The 23156-nt window shown below is 41.0% G+C and overlaps 1 protein-coding gene across 5 annotated transcripts in view; it reads left to right on the top strand.

Moving 5' to 3' along the window:
* Positions 1 to 15378, top strand: part of PID1 (phosphotyrosine interaction domain containing 1) — a 225682-nt gene extending 210304 nt beyond the window's left edge. For all 5 annotated transcript variants that reach the window (XM_072796551.1, XM_072796552.1, XM_072796550.1 and 2 more), the window contains one exon: positions 13233 to 15378. In XM_072796551.1, the coding sequence (XP_072652652.1) occupies positions 13233 to 13709 (477 nt within the window). In that variant the 3' untranslated portion in view covers positions 13710 to 15378. The remainder of the gene's footprint in view (positions 1 to 13232) is intronic.
* Positions 15379 to 23156: the final 7778 nt, after the last annotated feature.

The raw sequence follows: 23156 nt of genomic DNA, 5'->3' as shown, positions 1-23156 counted from the left end.
GTTGTTGTAAATGGTAAGACTTCCTCAGTTTTTTTTATGGCTGAATAATTATAAATATATATCACAACTTCTTTAGGCATTCATCAACCAATGGACGCTTAGGTTGTTTCCATGTCCTGGCTATTGGGTCTTGGCAATGATGTTTGGATATGACACCTAAAAGACAAGCAATGAAATAAAAAATAAGCAAGTGGGACTTTACCAAACTAAAAAGTTTCTGCACAGCAAAAAAATAAAATAAAATAAAATAACATCAAAAGGCAATCTATGAAATGGGGAAAAAAATGTCAAACCACATATCATTTGCATAACCATCTAGGGCGTTAATATCCAAAATATATAAGAATTCATGTATCTCAGTAGTAAAAACAATAACAACAATTAAAAAATGGGCAAAGGTCTTGAATAGGCATTTCCCCAAAGAAGATATACAAAAAGCCAAGAGATAATATATGAAAGATGCCCACATCACTAATCATTAAGGAAATGTAAATTAAACCACAATGAGATACCGCCTCATGCCTATTAAAATGGCCATCATCAAGAAGATAAGAGACAATAAGTGCTGGCATGAATATGAAGAAAAGAAAACCCTTATGCACTGTTGATGGAATTGTAAATTGGTAAGCCACAGTATGGAATACAGAATGGGGGATCCCCCAAAATTAAAAATAGTACTACCATGGGGCACCTGGGTGGCTCAGTCAGTTAAGTGCCTGACTCTTGATCTCAAGGTCATGAGTTCAAGCCCCACACTGGGCTCCATGCTGGGTGTGGAGCCTACTTAAAAAAAAAAAAAAAGAAGAAGAAGAAGAAGAAAAGAACTACCATATAATCCAGCAATTCCACCCCTGGAAAAACACCAAAACAAAACAAAACAAAAAAACCACTAACTGGAAAAGATATCCATACCCCCATGTTCACAACAGTATTACTTACAATAGTAAGTAATTCTTTAATGATCGTAAATTCTACAGCATTTCTTTTCCTTCCTAACAATCATAAATTCTACAGTATTTCTTTCCCTTCCTAGTCAGTCCTTCTATCCTCTCCTGCAGCCCCTGAAACCCCACCATATGTCACCCTAAAATAATATCAGTGTCTGTTTGAAAGGCTATTGACCACCCATGAGATTACACAGAGAATTGGATTTTCAGATCAGAAATTTCATCCAGTGCCAAACTTTATTAATAATTTCAAGGAAACAGTTGGCACAAGCAAAACAAGGTGAGATCTAGGACCATCAGTGAGGCTCTTTCAGTTCCTTCTTGCTGTACCATAAGTGGTCTAGCCCAGAGAACACAGGAGATACCTAATATTGTATATGGTTATGCAGAGGAGAACCTTTTAAACCTTGAAGCATTTCCATTTTATACTTAGTTATGTAGCTTAAGAGTCCTTTTCCTGGAAGCCACGTGCTGTAGCTCTACAGATTTCAGGTTTGTTTACTATGACCAATTCTTGGCAAATAGATATACCCTGCAAAGAGCATTCTACAGATAAGGACTTGCCTGCTAGCAAATGGCACAAGGTCTGTCATTAACAAGCTGACAAGGAGATGAAACCAGAGCATTTCTTTCTCTTCTAGGATCACTCTACCTTTCCCCCATAAAGGGAGAGAATGGATTTCAGAATGTTCTTTAATCATTTATTTCCCATCCGGTCATATTTCATCTGCAAGGAAAATATGTAAACAATGGACATTTTCAAAAATTATTTTCTTTGACCATATGTCTTTAAATTTAAATATCTTCTGGTTTGAGTTATCTGTACAATTAATATGCATATGTATTGATCAGAACAGCATAATTGTATTATAAATTTTGATAAATAATTATAAATAAGAGATAGCTTTATTAGAAAAACAACTCTTAATAAGATGGATGAGCTGACTTTTTAAATTAATATTTCTATTGGGATCATTGATTCACATGCAGTTGTTAAGAAATAACCCAGAGAGTTCCCCAACACTTTATCCACTTTTCTCCAGTGGTAACACTTTGCAAAACTGTCGTGTAATGCCACAATCATCTATGCCACCCATCTTAATTTGCCAAGTTTTACTTGAACTCATGATGCATGTGTGTATTTAGTTCTGTGAAACTTTTGCACCAGTATAGGCATATATTCAGCCCCATAGGGAAGATTCTAAACATGTTCCTCACAACAGTGAGTCCTCATGTTGCTCATCTTTAACGGCACCCTCCTGTCTCCCACCCACACTCCACCCCTCACTCCAGCAACACCAATCTATCTGTTCCCTTCTCTGAAGTGCTATACAAATGGAATCATACAGGGTGTCACTTTTGGGGATTGTTTTCACCCAGCAGAATTCCCTGGAAATCCATCTGGTTGTTCCAGGTGTCAACAGTTCATTCCATGGGATGGCTCTGTCACCATTTGACTAAACCATTTGCCTATTGAGAGACATCTGGATGGATTCCATTTTTGGGCTATCACCAATAAAGCTTCCATGAACATTCACGTAGAGGTATTTGTCTGAACATAAGTGGTCATTTCTCTGGAATACATAGTAATTTCATCTTTAGTTAGCTTCAGTATACCTCTCTTGTTTCCAGCCTTCACTGGCCTTTGATTAAGAGCTCTAGACTTGCAGCCCATAGATTGGTGTGTTGATTTTATGACCTCCAACCAAGTGTCTCGATATGATTCTTTCTAAATGTTTAATGCCTTCTCTGGTCCATTTCTAATGAATTGTGCACTAAGGAAAATGAATTGATAAAGTGCTACAAGGACGAAAATTGGTGACATTTTTCACCTGCCACCGTGCTTATCCCTTGAATCCATTTGTCAGGATAACTCTCAAGCAATGTGCTCGGTATTGATTTATCATTTAGAGAATTTTCTCATTGTGAACATTTTGGGGCCTAGAGAGCTCTGCTGAATGTCTGTCCCTCTCCAGTATACCCCACTGAATAGAAAGCAGAAGGGGAGATATCAGACTTGTCATGAAATAAATTGCACTTGTGCCACTCAGTGAAACAATGCCAGGTTCGACCATCCTTGAGCCAGCTCGCCAGAAGGGGCCCAATGAGAGGATGTAGGTTTCAATGTGGTGTCACTTTTATTAAGTGACTTTGTCTTCAGGGGCACACTTCAGTGCTTCCAGATAAATCGCTTCTGTCTTTGACAGTGACAATGACGATATTTCCAACTTCACACATCCAAGAGCCAATTGACAGGACAAATTGCACATTGGAACTGCTTCATAAGCACAAGATGGGGCACAGCATCTCAAATCTCTCTATATCATTGGAATGAAGTTACATGAATAAGAGAAACAAATCTATCACTTAAACACCTAATCGTGAGACAGAAGCTGTATTTAACAGCTGAAGCAATGTTCATCTCTTTATTAGAGTGCAAAAATAGTACTTAATTATGTTTTTGATATTGGGCTTTAGGAAATTCTCTTTCCCTGCCCCATGATGTACATTTACATAATAAAAGGGAAACATATCTCCACATAAAATTTCTATTAATATTTTTATAGATTCTGTCAACATAACACATAAAAATACTTGAAAATGATTAGTAAACAATGAAAAAATATTCTTAATATTTATGACCTTAGGAAAGTTACCAAAATAAGTAAATATCCCTAACAAAGAACATGCCTAAATGCACAGCAGAAGATATGCACTTTGGAATATCTGCTTTCTACTGCCAGGATTGTTGCTACTGTTAAGAAAAAAATTAAAAGAGTAGGTCTGTGAGCCTTTCCAGGTCATCACCATCGCCTTTGGGGATAATAAAAATGCAGTGTTTGAGACAGGCTTACCTTAGGCCACTGGGCTCATCCTCTACATCTGGGTCAGCCAACTATGCATGGCCAAACAGATATAAGGCAAAGACTTCAAAGCACAGCTTTAAGGCAAATGGCAACAATTGGTCCTCATCCCTGTCTAGCCAAAGGACAGTTGGGTCTACTCCTGAAGAGGTCTGCCAAAAGGCAGGCCCCTGAGTGGTATCCAAGATTCACTTTGGAGAAGAAAATCATCCTAGTTTTGATGCAGGATCTGGGCTTCTTAGGGATGACCCACAGAAGTCCCTTCTGGTTACCCTTACGATGAGCCTGGAGGGTAACCAGAAGGGATTCCCAGGTCTGCTCAGAGCTGAGCCCAGGCTTCCTCAGGCTGGCCTTTCAAGGCTCTCATGTCTTTGTTGAGGGCTTTGTAAAGCCCTGTTTATTACCCTGCGTGTGGCTCCCAGAGCAATTCACATCACATGTTGTCTGGCTTGTTGGTACACCACCCACAAGGGCAAGGCTAGAGCCAACACAGCACATGCTTAATATTTGCTCTTTGGAATTGTTCTTTAAAATAAGGATTGTTTGCTTTGTAAAACCCCCTTTTAAAATTCTTTAGGAATATGATATCTGAATATTAAGTATGCATTTTTGTCTCCTTGCTCCAATTATTGATACTAGCATCATCATTTAAATCCCTGAGCTATGCAAACACGTCTCAGGTTAAAGACAGTTTAACTGATTCCAAATTCCTTTTAGAATATTAAACAAGCCCTGGCAGAGTTAAACAAATCTATCTGTCACCTTTCCATGTTCCTGACCGGGTCTCAGTGCAGACACTTGAAGAAGTGGCCAGAGAGAAAGTAGATGACATAAGAATGAAAGAAAGAAAAAGAGAGAGAGAGAGAGAAGATAAAGAGAAAAGAGAAGAGAGAAGAGAAAGAAGAGAAGAGAAGAGAAGAGAAGAGAAGAGAAGAGAAGAGAAGAGAAGAGAAAGAAAAGAAGAAAGAGAGAGAGAGAAAGGGCCTTTTCAAAGGCCTTTGAAATCCTTTTCAAAGATTGGGGTACTGAGAAGAACCTTGTCCTTGGGGTAGAAAAACTGTGTCCCACGTTTTTCTCTTGTAGGGACCAGCTGTATGAATTAGGGCCAATTATCAGAATCATCATCTCTGCAACAAAGGTGTAGAATTAGGCAGGTATGAATGGCCCCATTTAGCACTGAAAACTGAGAATGTTGATGATTTACCTTTGAACCATCAGGAATTTATTGCAATATAATTATCAATACTTTGAGTTTAAACACTGGGGACACTTGCTATTTGGATCTCCAACATAAAGAAAGGAGAAATCAAAGAAAAGTAGAATAGATGCTGGGAAGCCTAAAACAGCTCATCATTTTACTCCAATAATTCAATAAAGGGAAATTGGTTTGTTGTGTGTAGAACATCCTGAGAGTGAAGACACAGATGTTAAGTGAGGCCAGGAACCCCTTTTATCCAGTCATGGGGGCAAATAAAGTCACCGATGGCGTTCTAGTTGCCAGGCCATTTTGTTTGGGAGGCAGAGTCTACCCTGGGTCTTCCACCTGCCTATCTTCTAGCTCCTACTCACCTTCCCTTCTCCCTTGATGCTCTTCCAAAGTCCCTCTCCTGCCTGATCTTCTAGTACAGCAACATCTCAGGAACCCTAACCACAGTCAATATAAAGACTAATGAGCCTTCATGGGACACAGCTTAATCCAAGGAATGGACTCTAAATGGGGATTTTTTTTTGTCCCCATTGTGCTGCATGAAAGACCTTTTTGAACCCAAGAGAAGTTTTCCAGATTCATTGAAAATGCTCACAGAGGCATGTGTGTGTTCTTCTCACTAAGGCTAGCCTTGCGCATGTCTATTGAGTTCTGTAACCTTCATCTGTGTACTGGGAATGTAATCCCCAAGAGGGCAGAGAATTGTACTGATTCTATTCACTAATATGCCTAGTTCCTAGAAGGTTCTCAATAAATACTTATTAAATGAATGTGCAAGAAAGAAATTTAATTTTCAAAAAAATGTCAATTTTCCAGCCCAAAGCTTATTACTTTATTTTTTTCCATAATGACTTCATAGATCTCACTGTGAGTAGTGAGATCATTTATGCTTCAATACCTTCTTCATGGCTTACAACATGTAATACAAGTTCAAGGTCAGTAATTAGCATTATGTCTGTCTTTGCATTGGGAATTGTTAGGTATTTGGCATGTGGATCCATCCCCACTCTTCAGAGTATCTAGTGGTTGCTTGCTTCTCTGTGGCCAGCAAGGAAGGAGACAATTCAAGCTGGGATTGTGAATCTCACTGTTCTGTCCCCTTTTTCCACAAAGTGCAGTAGAATTAATTTCAGAGAAGAGCTTGACTCTGCTGTTGGCTCAAGGTTGGCTCTTCTTTTTTTTTTTTTTTAATCTGCCTTGTAACCCAAAGGCTATTAACATTCCCAGTCAGGTATTCTCCTTCTTGAGTTCATGTCATGTTAGTTCAGCAGAGAACAGGAAGTCTCCTACAGAAAATGAAAGAACACCAAGGATTTTTATATCCCAAGAAAAGCTTCTGTAGAAGCTTTGATCTGGATATGCCATCCCGTAGAAACCTCACAGTAAACCTCACAGTAAACCTTCCCATGTGGTTGGGAAGCTGGGTTTGTCCAGCTTGGAGAGTCCGAGATACTCGGGAAGCCAGGTACTTGGATTCTTCTGTGATCATCCACTCCATCCCACTGTCCAGGCTAGGATGAGATGGGTCAGGGTCCTAAACAAGGAGTTTTCAGAAAGGCCAGAATGCAATGTTGCCTGGCCACCAGGAGGGAGGAAGGGTGCTGGCTTGGCCAGAAGGATCCATGTCAGGCAACCAGGGTTTGTTTTGCCACAGATGAAGAAAGAATGGTGATTCATGAATGGAGAGCTGGCTGAGCTGTTGGAAAAGTCATGGGTGGGAAGGAGAGCTTCTGAGGACACTAGTCTCTCCTGACTGACACTGGTAATGCTACAGATGCTCTGGCAGGCCCCTCCACTCCATGGCTTCTATGTATTTTCACACGCTGTGAATGTTCTCAAATAATTTTTTCAGTCGGGATTGGGCAAAGCCCATTCACACACATTGCAAACGTCTGTGTCGGAGGCATCAGTTTATGCCATTGAATGACACATGAGGAAAAACTTTCATTTTTTTTTTCTCTGCTTGTTTATTTCTCTCTAAATGATTCATTTTTCATAAGTTTCTTGCCCAGTGCCTATTTCTGCAACCATAGAAAAGATGTTAGTATTTACTGCATATTTTTGACTGGTTCTTACTCCCCACCCCCGAAGACTCTTCCTGTCATCTCCCAAGTCCCTTTGTTCCTACACCCTGGGAGGTGATAACTTTTAAAAAAAAATCTGTCTACCATTTTGGACATTTAGTGACCAGTTTAGTGACTCGATGTTTCTCTTCTACTCTGTGGCTCTGAAAGGCTGCAGCTCTTAAGGATGAGGCTCAGAAGGGACTTATTCATCTAGAAAACATTCACCTCTTTCATAGACGGGCAGGAGAACAAGATTCTCCTTGACCAAAACCTGACATCAGTGTACAGCGATGTTGGAGGCAAAACTTCCTGAAGCTGCCTTGCACATTGAGTCCTGTGTCTTTACTCCTAGGGAAGAAGTGCCCACAGAGGGGTGGGAAAGAAAGTCTCCCACACAAGGAAGATGTGGCAAGAAGCGATCTCTCTCTATACAGAGAGTACATCCCTGCCACAGCGCTGCCATAGAAGGATACAGAGATAACACGCTGTATTTGGAGGTTTCTGTTTATTGACACACATGGACCTTGTGGCCTCATGTCATCCATAGAGGACGTGCTGAGTGCAGGGCATAACGAAGCTTTGGTATTCTGAGACAATTGATTTTTTTTTTTTTGAGTTTTTACTTTAAGTTTTCCCTTGAGAAAACAGAGCCATAGGTATATTTCTATTAAATTATATATAAAAATTTAGAGAGAAATTAATATTTTGGTATTAAAGTCTGAATAGTTGTTTTTGTTGTTATTGTTTTCTAGTGACTTAGAGTCAACAGTATGGACTCTGGAGAACTTACGGGAAGGTTAGCAAATCCACAGGCAGGTATAAATAGTTGACTTATGAGGGGAAAGTGCTCAAAATCAGGATTCCGGAACACGGGCCATTATGGTTGGTAACAAGGCTGATTTAAACGGGTCACTCTGAGGGGAAGCTGTTTTGGTATATCATATCATCATTTTACACCCCATTTTTAGGGAAGTTCATCTACATAATTCTTTTTCCATGTATCTTTAAGTATTTCCAGTTTAGCATTGTTTCTTTGTATTTATGTAATCTCTTAGGTTTCTGACATCATCAACTCTGCAAAGGTGACAAAACAGAGGCTTTCATTGACCTCCCAAGGTTCACCCAGTGACATCAGTTAGACCTTATAGGTCATGTGCTATGTTGACTATGTTCTGTATGAATCAGAGAGCATTTCACTAAGGAGACTGTTTGGAAGGGTTTGGACAGGGTTAGCTGATTTAATTGAAGAGGAGACTCAGCCAAGAGCCTTACCAAGGCCTTAGGTGAGCAGACCCTGGTACTATTGAGTAGTAGGACTGGAGCTGCTTATCTAGACAGGCCGCCATTTTCTGGCATGTCAGGTGCATGTTTGCTAATTTTGTGCTTCTAGAAAGGGCTTGTCTGTCCACCGCAGCCTCTGTAGTCTCCATGGTAGATCCTAATCAAGAGCAAACATAAATTATGGAAGCCCCAGTGAGCATTTGGTGTGCTTCTGGGCCCTCATCCATGTCACAGTGGAGAGTACTCATCCCCTAATCTGTTCTTAGCTCTCCTCCCTCTGCAGGCTGAATAATACTTTGCAAGACGAATCGAATGGAATATTCAGGATTAGTATTGGCAGAACACGTTAATGGTTCTCTTTCCACAGAAATCTTTTGGAGTCTGTAGTTCTTGAGATTAAACAGTTTTCTTTTATTTCATTTTAAGTAGATTATATTTTCTCGAGTTTCAGAAAATATATATTATAGACATTATATATGTATATAAATGACTTTTATATATGTAGATAAAGAATTTTGTTATTTGTGCTCCATTTTACCTGGAAATTTTAGAAGGTTTCTGAGTCTTACTTTCTGCAATTATAAACCAAGAATAAAATTGTAAAGAAATGCCTAGGCCCCTAATGGCATGGAAAAGAGTGTCATTACAAAAGCACCCCTTAAAAGAACACTGTCCATTCTTTGGGAAGAGCCACTGCATCTCAGGTGCTCGCAGAAATCCAAAAGCTCTCTTACAGTCAAAAGATGGGGAAAAAGAACAAGAGGCTAGTAAGTGAACTCAAAGGGAAACAGCTCTCATCTAATGGTGGCAGAGTGGCTCAGGAATTCAACAGATATCTTTTTAAGGTGTCTTTTCCATCCAGTCATCTTCACAAATCATCAGAATGTTCCTGAAAGCCCGGCACCTTGCAGGATAGAGTCTATGTCTGGATGCCACCACCTGACCTAGGGTTCTTATCTTTGAAAATGGACTAATAGTAATCATATTCCTTCCTGATGCACTGACCACAGGTTTGTCAACGAAGCCAGTAGACACCAAGTGCCTTTTGTCTAAAGTGTGACACAGACATTAGGTACTACTTATTATGTAGTACTTTATGTGGCTTCATTTGGCCATGTTATGTATACGTGGCGACTTAGAACCTCATGCTTGATGTGCAGTGTGCTATCCAGGTGACCCTGGTGAAACTGGGCCACTAAATGACGATTACCGTCAAAATAATTTTAATACCAAGAGGTTACATCTGTATCCTGTGTTCCACCTCAGAGCTCCAAAATTGTTTTAATATATGTCTGCATATTAAAAGTAGCTCTTGTTATTATTAAGTTCTTTGGGCTCCTCATCTCTGCCCCACCTTTCTCTCAAGCGCACTTCCAAAATAAAATTTTATTTACCTTAAAATCTTCAGTTTTCAAGTCATAAATATTTATGAGAAGGATACATTCCTCTGTGTTACACATATTTACTACTATGAAATTATTGGTGGGAGTGAATTACCTACAATGTCTAATAAAGCTCTTCAAGCTCATTCCTTTATGTCATGATAGAAGACACTGGCTGTATAACTTTTTTAAATAGTGAGTGAGTGTGTGTGTGTGTGTGTGTGTGTGAGCTTAGAGCAAATTGAGATTTCCTTCCTCTGCAGGCTCTTGCTATCAAATATAAATGTAGTTATTTCTAGTTGCAGCAGACAGTAAGAACGATTGCACTTTTACTTCAAGCACTGAAACTAGTTTCCCCATTTTCTTTTGAATTTCCCAAAGTAAAGATGTCCAAGAAGGGAATGCTACATGGTACCACTTGGCCAAACCTGGAAAATATCATGCTCAGTGAAAGAAGCCAGGGACAAAGGGTGACATATTCTGTGAAGATCCAGAATAGGAAATCCATAGGAGCAGACAGCCATTTGGAGCTCACCTGGGACTGGGGGGAGGGGACAAGGGTGAGTGATGACTTCGTGGGTACCCTGTCACCCTTGGGGGGGCTGAAAATATTTTGGAACTAGACAGAGCTGGTAGTTGCATGACCTTTGACTACTAAATGCCACTGAATCACGTGCTTTAAAATGTGATGTGATGTGAATTTCACCTCAATAAAAAAGTAATAAAGCTGTTTAAAGAAAAGAATAAAGGTATCATAAAGTGCCACATACAGAAAGCACATTTGCAGCAAGTATGTAAATCAAGAACTCTTGGTTGTACATTTTCTCCACCCCAGAGCGACAGGAGCTATCCAGCCAGTGGCCCTCCTCTGAAGGCCAGGCACTTGCTTGTCTGTCCATGTCGTGTCCCCCTTCAGTCTCCTGCCACGTGTTGTCGCTCCTGGCTCTGTGACTGCGTCCCCATCGGGCTCTGTCTGTCCTGTCCCCTGATCTCCACAACCCCCACTCCCACCCGGGCCCTCTTGCCTCCTGGCTGCGCTCCCTGATTCTGCTACCACTGCCCAGACCCTTCCCGTCTGTTCTTCCTGGCATCAGGCAGGCCTTCCAGGTTCACGGCCTCGGTCACATCCAGGCACCTGCGGGACTCTAGAGCTGCAGTGGCATTCCCTCCCGAGCAGGGATGTGCCTCCTCTCTAGACCGCATGCAGGGCCGTCTTCTGAAGTTCAGCCTGCTTTCATGCAGTGGCAGGTGCCTCTCGTCTCCTTTCCAGGCTGTCCCATGCCCCTGCCTAATGTCTGGTCAGGCCACAGTGGCCTGTTTGCCCAAGTTGCGGGGAGTAGGGCTTTCCCCACTCAGCCCCTTCCTCTTCGGCTCCCGCCTTCTCTCACTACCTTCACGTGCTTCTCCTACCTGGCTTTTGAGACCCCATGTCTTGGAATCCAGTGGCTCTCTTCCATCGGCTTAGCTCCATCTCTCCCTCCTCTGAATCCTTGGGGTACTTTGCTTGTGTCCCTTGCCTGCCTGTTTCATGGTCTGCCTTACGTTCTAGTAGAGGGTTCGTGGTTTGCCCAGAATCACCCACCTTGTGAACTGTGGAACAAGGATATACGTCTCCACTTTGCCTGCTTCAAAGACTGTGCTGCCAACAAATACCAATCATCTCCTTCCTATGGGCTTTGGACCTCTCCATCCCCCCGCCCCCGCCCCCGCACTTTGCCAGTGTGCACAATAGCTTCCTGACAACTGTTCCTGGCCTGTGCAGCAAGCCCTGTGCCTCTTTTTTTTTTTTTTTTTTTTGTCACTATGTGACACTTCTATTTTTTAATTTTTTTTTATGATAGTCACACAGAGAGAGAGAGAGAGAGAGAGAGAGAGAGAGGCAGAGACACAGGCAGAGGGAGAAGCAGGCTCCATGCACCGGGAGCCCGATGTGGGATTCGATCCTGGGTCTCCAGGATCGCGCCCCGGGCCTTTAGCAGGTGCTAAACCGCTGCGCCACCCAGGGATCCCGCCCTGTGCCTCTTTATGAAGAAGTTATATTTTTAAGGGGACTGTCCAATTAACTCTTGCTTAAGAGAGAAACAAAGCATGAAAAAATGCAATTGTCCTTAGTACTCCGCTTCTATGTTCTGCATTTTTTTTTGTATGTGGCCTCTATAGCCCCACTAAGCACAGACATTGATTGGAATCATTGTACCCAAATCTCCTTTCTCATCATTTCCATGGACCATTTTCCGATCTTGTGTTCCTCAAACTGACAGAATTTACATCTGTGTCATTAATTTTGAACTTAATTATATGCTATTTCATGTTATTTCTTAAATGATTTCTTCAGTTTTATGTGTTTCCAGAGTGCCGGTGGTCCAAAGGTAGCCATCTCATGCATTTTGATGAATGAAAAAAAGAGAAAGAGAAAGAACAAAAATCCCTTGGATGGATTTGATGATAATAAGTGTTTTAAAAGACACTACTTGAGGAGCACCTGGGTGGCTCAGTGGGTGAAGCAACTGCCTTAGGCTCAGGTCATGATCCTGGGTCACTGGGATCCACTGGGATTCAGCCCTGCATGCGGCTCCCTGATTAGTAGGGAGTCTGCTTCTCCCTCTGCCTCTTCCTCTCCCTGCTTCTCATGCACATGTGTGCTCTCCCTCTCTCAAATCAATAAAATCTTAAAAAAAAAAATTAAAAGTCACTATTTGAATCACTTGGAATTATTTGCCTTTGTTTTCGTACTGCCCGTCTAATCTAGCTATTTGATAAGCCAGCATTCCAGTCTTAACCCATCTGTGAATCTTTCAATTATTATCTCTATAACCAGATGCCCATCAGTTCAAAACTTGTTTAGGTTGAAAAACAACTGAACATTGCTCTATTTAAAAAATTATCTTGCTGGTGGTGGCAGGGGAAACAATCATGTTTTAAGCCATAATGAATATAGAACAGTCTTTGTGTCCTTGGCATTTGCTAGAAGCAAGTAGCTTAAGTGAAATCAAACACTGAGAGAATTGTAAAGAGATAAGGAGACAAGTTTAATAAAGATTTCCTTTCTCAGATGCGGCATCCTTCTGACTTCTTCCTGCCATTAAATTCTGCTTGTGTTTGGTTGAAAATAAACTTCAAAAACAGCTTTATGATTTTAAAGAAATGCCAAATTATGTAAAAAGATCATACTGTTACTCTAATTTAAATTTTAAAAGGGGGTAGGAGGAGGGAGAGTGGGTCTCTAGAAATTAGATTTTTTAAAAATCCAACTGTACTTAAGGCATTGTAACACCTTTGCCAAGAGGCCGACTTGTAAGGAAGTAAAGTAGAAATTCTGATGACAGATTTTTTTTTATTTATTTATTTATTTTTAAGGGAGCTGGAAAGATGTCTCTCCACCCGCTCAGAGTGACGTGTGACTGTCTGAGAACATCTGGGTGAACAACAGGAACGGAGAGCCTAATATTGACCTTTGGCTTTTTCTTCCTCTCTTCCCTCTGCAGGTTACCTATCTGGGTAAAGTCCCCACCACAGGCATGCAGTTTCTGTCGGGCTGCACAGAAAAGCCAGTCATCGAGCTCTGGAAGAAGCACACGCTAGCCCGAGAAGATGTCTTTCCAGCCAATGCCCTTCTGGAAATCCGACCATTCCAAGTGTGGCTCCATCACCTTGACCACAAAGGTGAAGCCACGGTGCACATGGATACCTTCCAGGTGGCGCGCATCGCCTACTGCACCGCCGACCACAACGTGAGCCCCAACATCTTCGCCTGGGTTTACAGGGAGATAAACGATGACCTGTCCTACCAGATGGACTGCCACGCTGTAGAGTGTGAGAGCAAGCTCGAGGCCAAGAAGCTGGCCCACGCCATGATGGAGGCCTTCAAGAAGACTTTCCACAGTATGAAGAGCGATGGTCGGATCCATAGGAACAGCTCATCGGAAGAAGTTTCCCAGGAATTGGAATCCGATGATGGCTGAAGGAACTAAGGACACTTCAGCAAGGCAGCATTGGTCAAGGAATTCAAGATGATAGATGAATAAGCAATGATTCAAATTTGGGAAGAAAAGACTGCCAAACGATTGGCCCACCAAGCTTTTTAAATTCAGAAGAGCAATTCTAAATCTAAAGAAATGTATCATTAAAGTAATTACATTACATTGAAACCTGCTGCTGCTGTGACTGTGAGGAGGGTGGGTGGGCAGATGGGGAGGAAAGTTCTAGACTCTCTTCTTTTTCTCCCCCCACCTCATTTCCCAATGCCTCCCTGTAGGAGACCTCCATGCCAGTTATCACCACTCTCAGGCAAATACGCTGCGGCTGTTGTTTGATGGCCCGTTCCAATTTGCCTTATGAAATCCAACAAGAATGTTAGATGCACCTGTAGGGTCCCTAGTCGTGATGGGGGGTTGGGGGGTGCAGGCACAGGGGCCGCAGAGCTAGAGAAACACCTCAGGCTCATCCTGAGAGCCCCTCTCCCTGGCATGTCTCAGATTTTCTCCTCAGTAAGCAAATCAGCACAGCCTTTATTGAGCTTTACAACTAACAACCTGATAGTCGGCAGTTAATTCACAGTTAAAGATAATGCTTTTATTTACATAAATATATCAAGTAGTACCCCCTTATTGTATTCACTTCATCTATTTTCTTAGAATACTTGCGACTACTAATAGCTGCTTTCCTCATCCCTCCTCATCCACCGTCTTCCCCCTTCCAACCCAGCCAACGTCCCTAGGGGATGGATTCTCAGCATACACCGCAGGACGCAAAAAGGGAAGAAAATACCCAAGCAGATAAACAATCAAAAGTAGGAGTTTAAAACGACCACCACAACCAGAGAAACCCTGGGAAAAGGGAATAGATGATCAGTAAGTGAGCAAACTCCATGTAGGCTGTCCTTTGATCAATTCGGATTTCTGGTAGCCTATTTAGTTGATGGTCCTGTCTGATGAATCCTTCATGGCAAGCTTCAGATCTGATTGGGCATCACCAAGGGAGCCTTGCCCCGATCACTCAACACTGCACTCGAATAGGGAATGTGTTCTATACACCCGGCTTGTCTAGAGAAACGGTGTCCACCTTAATCTAAAGGGAAATCTGACCTCGTCATCTTAAAATTGGTGATCGCTTAGGCTCAAGAGTTGTCGGTTGTTCACTGTTTCTATTGAGATATTCTCACAAAGAGAGCCTGAGATTTCTCAGTGTCATGGATCTTTAGATATGAGAAACACAGAGTCAACACTGAATGAAATTGAAAGTTTTGATTCAAATACATACATTTAAGGCCAGGAGCAGATGGCCAGTTTTCCAGGTCATGCTGCTCCTTGATTCAAGTCTGTTTCTAATCCCGGGAATGTTAGGGGCACCGGGGCACCTTACAGAAGCCTTAAATGAGAGCTCATCCAATCCAGAGAATACTGGTGTCGGCGTTTTGGTCTGTGTATCTGCGTGTCCGTGTATGCGTTTGTGTGTGTGTACATGTGCCCCCGTGTGTGGGTCCAGTTTTAAGGCATGTAGAATAAGCATGGAGTCGTATTGAGAAGAACTCGCCTCTTGGAGATATTGCTTGCTGCTCTACAAACACATGTAAACTATTCTTTAGCATAAATGCATTCATTCTTTAATAAAAAATATGTTTGCATTAATAAAGCTGAGGACTTTCCTACTTTATACGTCTTTCCTTCTTTAAGTAATGAAAACCTGAAGGACAAAATAGACCAACTTGTGTAAATAGGGAACTCTACCTAAAAAACCTGTATACCTGGTCATAAATAACCCATTCCTTGACTGTGCTTAAAAATCTTGTTTTATTTTCCAATGCTCAACTTATATTTAATTACTGCCCCTTCACTGAGATGGTATCATGCCAACCACTGAAATAGTTATTCAGTATGGTGGACTTAGTTCAGAGGAGAGTCTTCCAGAACGTTTTGCGAGTGATCACCATTTATAAAATCTTGTGTTCCATCTTGGGAGAGAACCTGTGCTGAAATCCTGGAAGGTAAACACAGAATGATTCCCTCTGACAGCACTGGTTAAAAATGTTTCCTGCAGGCCATGATTTCTCAGAGCGACCCCATTAATCTAGCAAGGCAGGTGGCCGTGGAGCCCGCATGTCTTGAGCAGTGCCCTTCATGGACTCTGTAACCAACATAAAGCCTCCTGAAGTGAAAATATGAGAGCCCACTGAAGAGCGGCACTCAATTAAGAATTACCACCCATCTCCTCAAATTCAAATGGCATTCTCCCTCATTGACCTTTCCTCAATTTCAATTTCACTACCTCGTCCTTGAATATGCCTCTGAGTGGGAGAGAAAAAAAAAGAAAAAACCCAGCCAGCATATATTTCAAAGCAACACCATTTTCCTCTCACAGTAAAAATTAAATCCCAAGTGCATGTATGGTTATTTATCTCAGAGAGCGTTTGCTGGTATTTTGAGGGGGGGCTACTGAGTGTGACATGCTAAGTAATTGGCTCTCGTAATATTGCTGTGAGCTTTTGCTTGAGATGATTAGTAAGCAATTTAAAGATAAATACACAACGACATCTTCCAAATAGCTAATGAAGTCTTTGGGGACAGCCAGTATTAATTCCCCTCGGGGGGTGGGGGGTTACAACTTGCATTTTTTTTAATGCTTTGTGTTCTTCGTTTCTGTATTATACATTCCACACTGGTGGTCACAAAGCTTATGTTAACTCATAAGCCCCCCAGAAATATCCTGTAGGTGGATTTGGCAGTTATTTTAGAGATGAAGAAACTCACTGCTAGGATGTGTTTGATGGAGACTTGGAACCCTTTGATTTCTGGTCCAGGGCTGTTGTTGTATTTAGGCAAGATCTACCTCTTTGGGATTTTTTTTATTTCTATTCTCCTTAAATTTCCTAGCTAATTTTTTGTTTTTTTTAAGATTTTCTTTATTTATTTTAGAGAAAGAGAGCACGAGCCAGAAGAGGGGGCAGAGGGAGAGGGAGAGAATCTCAAACAGACTCCCTGCTGAACATGGAGACTGACCTGAGGCCCTACACAGGGCTCAATCTCACCACCCTGAGCTCATGACCTGAGCTGAAACCAGGAGTCAGACCCTTAGCCTAACCGACTGAGCCATCCAGGTCCCCCTCCTCTAGCTTATTTTAAATTAGCATTCTACACTACTATAAATAAACATACTTTGCTGTTTGTTTCCAAGGATTTTTAATAACAATAGAAAAATTTTTAAAAGCAAACAAAGGCCTAGGAAGTTTTATTTGAGCACAAATAACATAATATGAGATTTTACTTCAGTATTTTATTGGCTGTGCTCAATAGACAAAATACTCTTTCCATCCCTATGGAACCAAGATGAATGGTATTTTGTTTTTCTCAGGACATATTAGAACACTGAGTCACGCCTTTCTGCTAGAGCATCCTGTAATTTCTCTTCATTCACTGCATTTTAAATTCTGTATTTATTTGTATGATTACCGAAGTATTTGTTTAAGCCTCTGGGGTGTAAGTGTCATTAAGATGGGGATTTTGTCCCTTTTGTTCACATTTCGTCTCTAGTCATAGATTACAGAATTTGTGTTTTACACTTGTTTTTGTTTATTTCTGTTGTTGAAAACATAGAGGGGTATTAGGGGAGAGTGATTTTATTTTTCCAACAATAGGAAGCGCATGAAGACAGCTGATTTTTCTCCAAATTTGTACTTCAGAAAACATTTTTTCTTTGTTCTCTCTTTTTCCTTTTCCCACTTTTTTTCCCCTTCTTCCCCTCCATCCTTTTCGACTTTGATTATTTATACAACAGACTTTCTCTGATTTTAGCAGGAAGAGCATATGTGCTGAGATCATGTTTTAGTTCATGATCCATTGATGCAAAATTTGACAACATTGTCAAACACTTCAGATTATCCTAATTTGCTCTTACTTGTTATTACTTCTCAGTCAGATGGGGCATGATGGCAATTTAATTCGTCATAGCGTACTATTCTTAAGCACTCCAAAAATGTGTGATATATCTCTTCATCTTCTAGGTACACCCTAGACTGGACTGTGGTGAAGGTGAACGTTCCCTTAATTGCCAAATTCTGATTGATCTTCAAGAAACTTTCCTTTTAGACACCCAGATTTGGCTTTTAGAGTAATTTTATGGGACACAGTTGTTCAACTTAAGAACTCTGGCTGCTTCTTTTGAAGAGGTACCCTCTGATAATAGTTACCAGAAGAGAACTATGTATGGTGCATAAACCCCAAGCTTAGAAAGAAAAACAACTGCATGGGTAAAAGCAAATTACTAAAGGAAGAAAAATCTAAACCATCTTATTTTGGACATTTACAAATAAACTACAATATTTTTTTAAACGAATCTAAGACATAATCTTGCACACTTGAGCAAAGACCAACATTCACAGAGAGATTTGAGGAGAATGTTTCTCTTGGAATGTCCTAGTAAGATTATTTTGGGTTTTGCTTAAGCACCCAAAATTGGTTATTCAACCGTAATCTGAATAGTTTTTGCCTAGGAAACCTATGACTATCATTTAAAAACATTTTTAAGTTCCTACCACATTTTCAATAGCTTAGCTTAGAGGCTACTCTAAGAAAGTACTGAGGTGATCTGAAAATGGATTTGCTGAAGTATTACACATTTTTAAGCCCTTCATAATAAATTACCAACAATTCTCAATACTTTTGCGTCTATAGAGTCATTTAACAATTATTTTCTTAATAAAAGATGTTTCATTCCATTATGGGCCGTTTAAAATGCTATGAGATTTGTAAAATAAAACATGATCCTGTGTAGGACCTACTTGATTTCAGACCTTTCATTATGTGATGCTGGTTGCCATTCCAGAACATTCTTTGTCCTTTTGGGGGCAAAGCCTAAGAGATACATTTAAGGAAATACCCACTTGTCAGAAAGAGCTAAGAAATGACTCCTTTCCAGGGTCACTTTTTAATGTAAATTTGGGAACAAGACCAAGATTGATCACAGACATGAACTAGGGCTTCTGATCCCAATTTTGCACAGAAAAAAAATCTAATGATAAATGTTACATCCATAATTGGATTATCTTCACACGGATGCTCTTATGGTATAAGAAGATTTTAATATGGGGGGCCTAGGATGGAATTAGACCTTTAATTTTAGTCTTTTGCCAAATTATCTTCTTGCCTTTCTCCATTTTAATTGCAACAGCTTTTCCTAGAATTTAGTACTGCACTTTCAGAAACTAGTACAGTAAAACATCATTAATTTAGGTAAAACTAATTAGGAGTTGGTGGTTTGGGGCTTGAAAAGCTCAAGTTTTATGTTTATTTTTAATAAGCAAAATAAATAGGATGAATAGCATTGTTATTGGAAGTGTTTGCCTGCTTGGGAAAAACTGCTTCCACATATTACAATAACAATTTACTAGACATGGTGTAATTTCAGCGTAAGTAGAAGCTGGTACAGCTGAAATTGAGGCTTTGATGTGCTGGTTTCAAGCCATTATTCTTTATTTATTAAAGCAGGTTCTCCACTAAGCAACAGATGGTTAATGCAATTCTAGGACTCAGAGCCCTTGGAAGTAAAAAAAATTCCTCTTCTACTCATCATTTATATACATCTTTACTTTCAGTTAGTATAACTCTTTGATCTTATCAGCATAACTCCCTCCAAAAATGAAATGAAACGCTTCCTGTTTCTCATAGAAATATTTATATTAAAATAATTGAAATTATTTTCTGATCATCAAGCTTTAATAATTTTCTCCTTGCGACTCGTTTTTTTCTTACATTATTAAGACACTAAATTATTGTGGATTACCTTATGAAGCTCAGTGCCTCATCAAGATCATATAAGTCAGTTATGACCAATTATGGTTAGTGGTCTGGTTTGTATTTAAAGTTTAACATTTTACTTTTCAGATACGGGAATGCATTTAGGATTTGCAGAGTTCCACTACCAATTTGATCATCATGTTAGCTCCGCATGGGTGGGGTATGAGGTTCAGAGGGTCTCTGCACTCTGCCCAAGAGGACGTGATAGAGAGACCAAGTGGGCAGCACTGGATCCAGCCCATGTTCTTTTAGCAGAGCCTGGCCCTTGGCATGGAGAGCATGGTGTCAGTCCAGAGGAAGAGGCACCTTTTTGCAATCCATCAGCCAAGAGGAATTTACCTTTGTGTAATAATCATCCTATAAGGTAGATAACTTTTCCATCAGGGTAGAAATTTCTTTTGTGAATGAATAGCATCTTAAAATAGCAGTCCTGAGTTATATCTATATCTTTGTTCTCAATGTATTCTTTTCAGATACGTGAAATAGCAAACACTGGACACTTTTCACTATACCACATGTTTCGTAAACAAAAGGAGGGCACATGAGGCCCACCAGTGACCTTCTAGAAATCAGCAATAGCTCTTGAGTTCACATTCTGGAGAGGAGCCATCTTATCTAAAGTTGCCTAACTTTTAGGCTCAGAATCACAGCGGGTGTGAGCTTTAAGTCATCACATTCAAAGTGCTATTGTAGGAAAAGTTGTAAAGCATCAAAATCATTGTTCTCTTAGAGACATTTCTTCTCTGTGACTCTTGAAAGAAAAGAGTGAGGCATCCCACGCGTTGGGCAACCTCAGAAAGTGGAAGAAAAATTCATTCTGGGCGACTCCAGGGATGCCAGAGAGCCTCAGAACCTGAAGGTACAACTTGGCTCCTCTCTCACTCCCTGGGACAGATCTCTGAGGCAGAAGTCTCATTTATTTCTTCTGCTCTCTCAATTCAGTCACTGACCCACACCTTTCCCGTGGCTGGAAGTGTCACAGCAGAAAGAACAGAGGTCAAAGAACAGTGGCTTCCAAAGAAGTGAGGAAGGAACCCTGTGTCACCCACAATTTGGTTTCAGTCAGACCAGCTCTGTGAACCTGAGATCACTTCTGGACTTGGGACATTCATCTTTTGTCTGCAAAGGGTTCCTGAGAGCCCTCAAAGGCCACAGTAACAGAACTTCTCTGGATTACTCTTCTATTTCTGGGCAAGGAAGGAGAATAGCTTCTTCTTTTTTTAAGATTTTATTTATTTATTCATGAGAGACATAGAGAGAGGCAGAGACACAGGCAGAGGGAGAAGCAGGCTCCCTGTGGGGAGCTTTATGCAGGACTGAATCCCAGGACCCTGAGATCATGACCGGAGCCAAAGGCAAACACTCAACCACTGAGCCACCCAGGTGCCCTGAAAATAGCTTCTTACCTGAACAGAGAACCTCCAGCCCCACCATTCTTGATGCCCAGAGCTCCTATTGTTCTAAAACTGGTTTGATTATGCCAGAATTTTACTTACAGTTTTTCCAAGGCATCTTCATTGTCTGCAAGAGACACTAGTTACTGTTCTCCCTCTCTCTTTCCTTCCCTCCCTCCCCATCTTCCTTAACTTTCTATGTTGCTGTGATAAACAAACTTCTCAAGCTGGCCCTCACCTGCTGTTCCAGGCTCAGATTTGAATCCTTCCGTGTGTTGCCCTGGGTAAAGAACTTACCATCTCAGGCAAAGAATTCAACATCTCAGTTTCCTCATCTGTAAAATGAGAATAATAGGTGTCTAACTTAGAGAGCTGCAATGAAATGTAAATGAGTGAATATAAATGAAGTACTTAGCCCAGATCCAGCATCTCACAAGTGTTCAGTCAATGCTGCTCTTTGGGGGTTTTCACTTTTGCTTCTCACTCCTTCGTAGGGATGTGTTGGATAGCCTATAGTAGTCTTTGTAATTCCACAAAAGGGCTGGAGTTTAGGCTTTGGAGTGCTTTGCTCTTGGGTCAAATCCTCCCCTCTTTATGGATGAAGCTCCTTCTTCCAGGCTTCCACAGATTTGTGAAAAACCACTACGGTCTTGACACAAGGCCATTATTTTCTTCTATGTCTTCCTCGCCCTGATCTGAGAGCTTTTAGAACAATGCTGTCCCATAGACCTCTACTGCTGGCCACATGTGTAATTTGAAATGTTTTTAGCAGTCAAATTAAACAAATTAAAAGAAAGAAGAGGGGCATCTGGCTGGTTGAGTATCTGCCTTTAGCTCAGGTCATGATCCTGGGGTCCTGGGATGGAGTCCCACATCAGGCTCCCTGTGAGGAGCCTCCTTCTCCCTCTGCCTATATCTCTACCTCTCTCATGAGTAAACAAATAAAATCTTAAAAAATAAAAGAAAGAGGAGAAATTAATTTCGATAATATACTTAAACCAAAATACTTAAACTCTTAGTATTGCAATACATACCTAAAAAATGTATGAATGAGAGATTTCACATTCTTGCAGATAGTCTCTGACATCTGATATATATTTTATAGGCTACGGCATGTTGAGTGCTCAATAGCTACATCTGAGTGGTGCTGCTGTAGGTCATTGAGGATGGGCGCTGTGGCCTGTTCTTCCCTGCACCCATAGAGTCCCTCTTAGTGGCTGAGACACTCAGAAATGTCAATTTAATGAATAAAATGGTGAATCTATTACCACTCCATCAGGCGTGTGAGAATATAACTTTTTTAGGGCTGCTGTGACAAACTGGGTGGGTTAAACAACTGTGACCTCACAGCTTTGGAAGCTAGAAGGCCAAGATCAAGGTGTTGTCACAGTTTCTTCCTCCTGAGACTATGAGCAGAGATCTGTTCCATGCCTTCTGGGGGATTTCCTGGCCATCTTTGGCATTCTTTGGCTTCTGCACCATCACCTAGCTCTCTGTCTTTATATTCAGAAGGCCTTTTCCTGGGTGTGTGTATGTTTGTCTCCAAATTTCCCCTTTTCATAAGGATGCCAGTCATACTGGATTAGGACTTTTAAATAATTATACCTGCAGTGATTCTATTTCCAAATAAGGTCATGTTCTGCAATACTGGGGATTAAGCCTTCAACATATGAAGTTGGGTGGAGGACACAATTCAATCCATAAGGATAAGGCAGGTGGTAAAACTGAGTCATACTTTAGAGTGCATGATTTGGAGGCTTCACTGCTGATGGTTCCACTCCAAATTCAGCACTTTTTCTACTCTTGCCACCGTGGGTAGCCCTCTTTGTCTGGGTTTGGTTTCTCTTGGCCAGCCAGGATTGTGGTTGAGTTACCAAGGACATAGCAGACAGTCCTTTGAAGTATATTTTCATTTAAAATTTTTGAATTTCCTTGTGAAATAAAGTTAGCATGGTTCTTAAATACATACGCATTTCAAGGAGATGAAATTCCCTGAACTCAGCCCTTTCCCATCTGCCATTATTATATCCTGTCCGGTAATCGCTGGCTTCGGTTGTCTGCTGGGGGAAATGAGGTTGTGAGGGAAAGGCAGCTTGAGAACTAAAAAAAATAAATAAATAAGGAAGTTTGAAGCAGGCAGGAATGGCTCTTCCTGTATGTGACAACATTAGGCAACTCTTAGGCCAAGTTTTCCAGGCTGGAACAACCTTGGTCTAAACCAATGCCC

This window comes from Canis lupus, chromosome 24 (genome assembly GCF_048164855.1).
Source record: "Canis lupus baileyi chromosome 24, mCanLup2.hap1, whole genome shotgun sequence".
In the NCBI taxonomy this organism is placed as follows: domain Eukaryota; kingdom Metazoa; phylum Chordata; class Mammalia; order Carnivora; family Canidae; genus Canis; species Canis lupus.
Note: the sequence above shows the minus strand (reverse complement) of the source record. Positions and strands in the feature narration are given on the sequence as shown.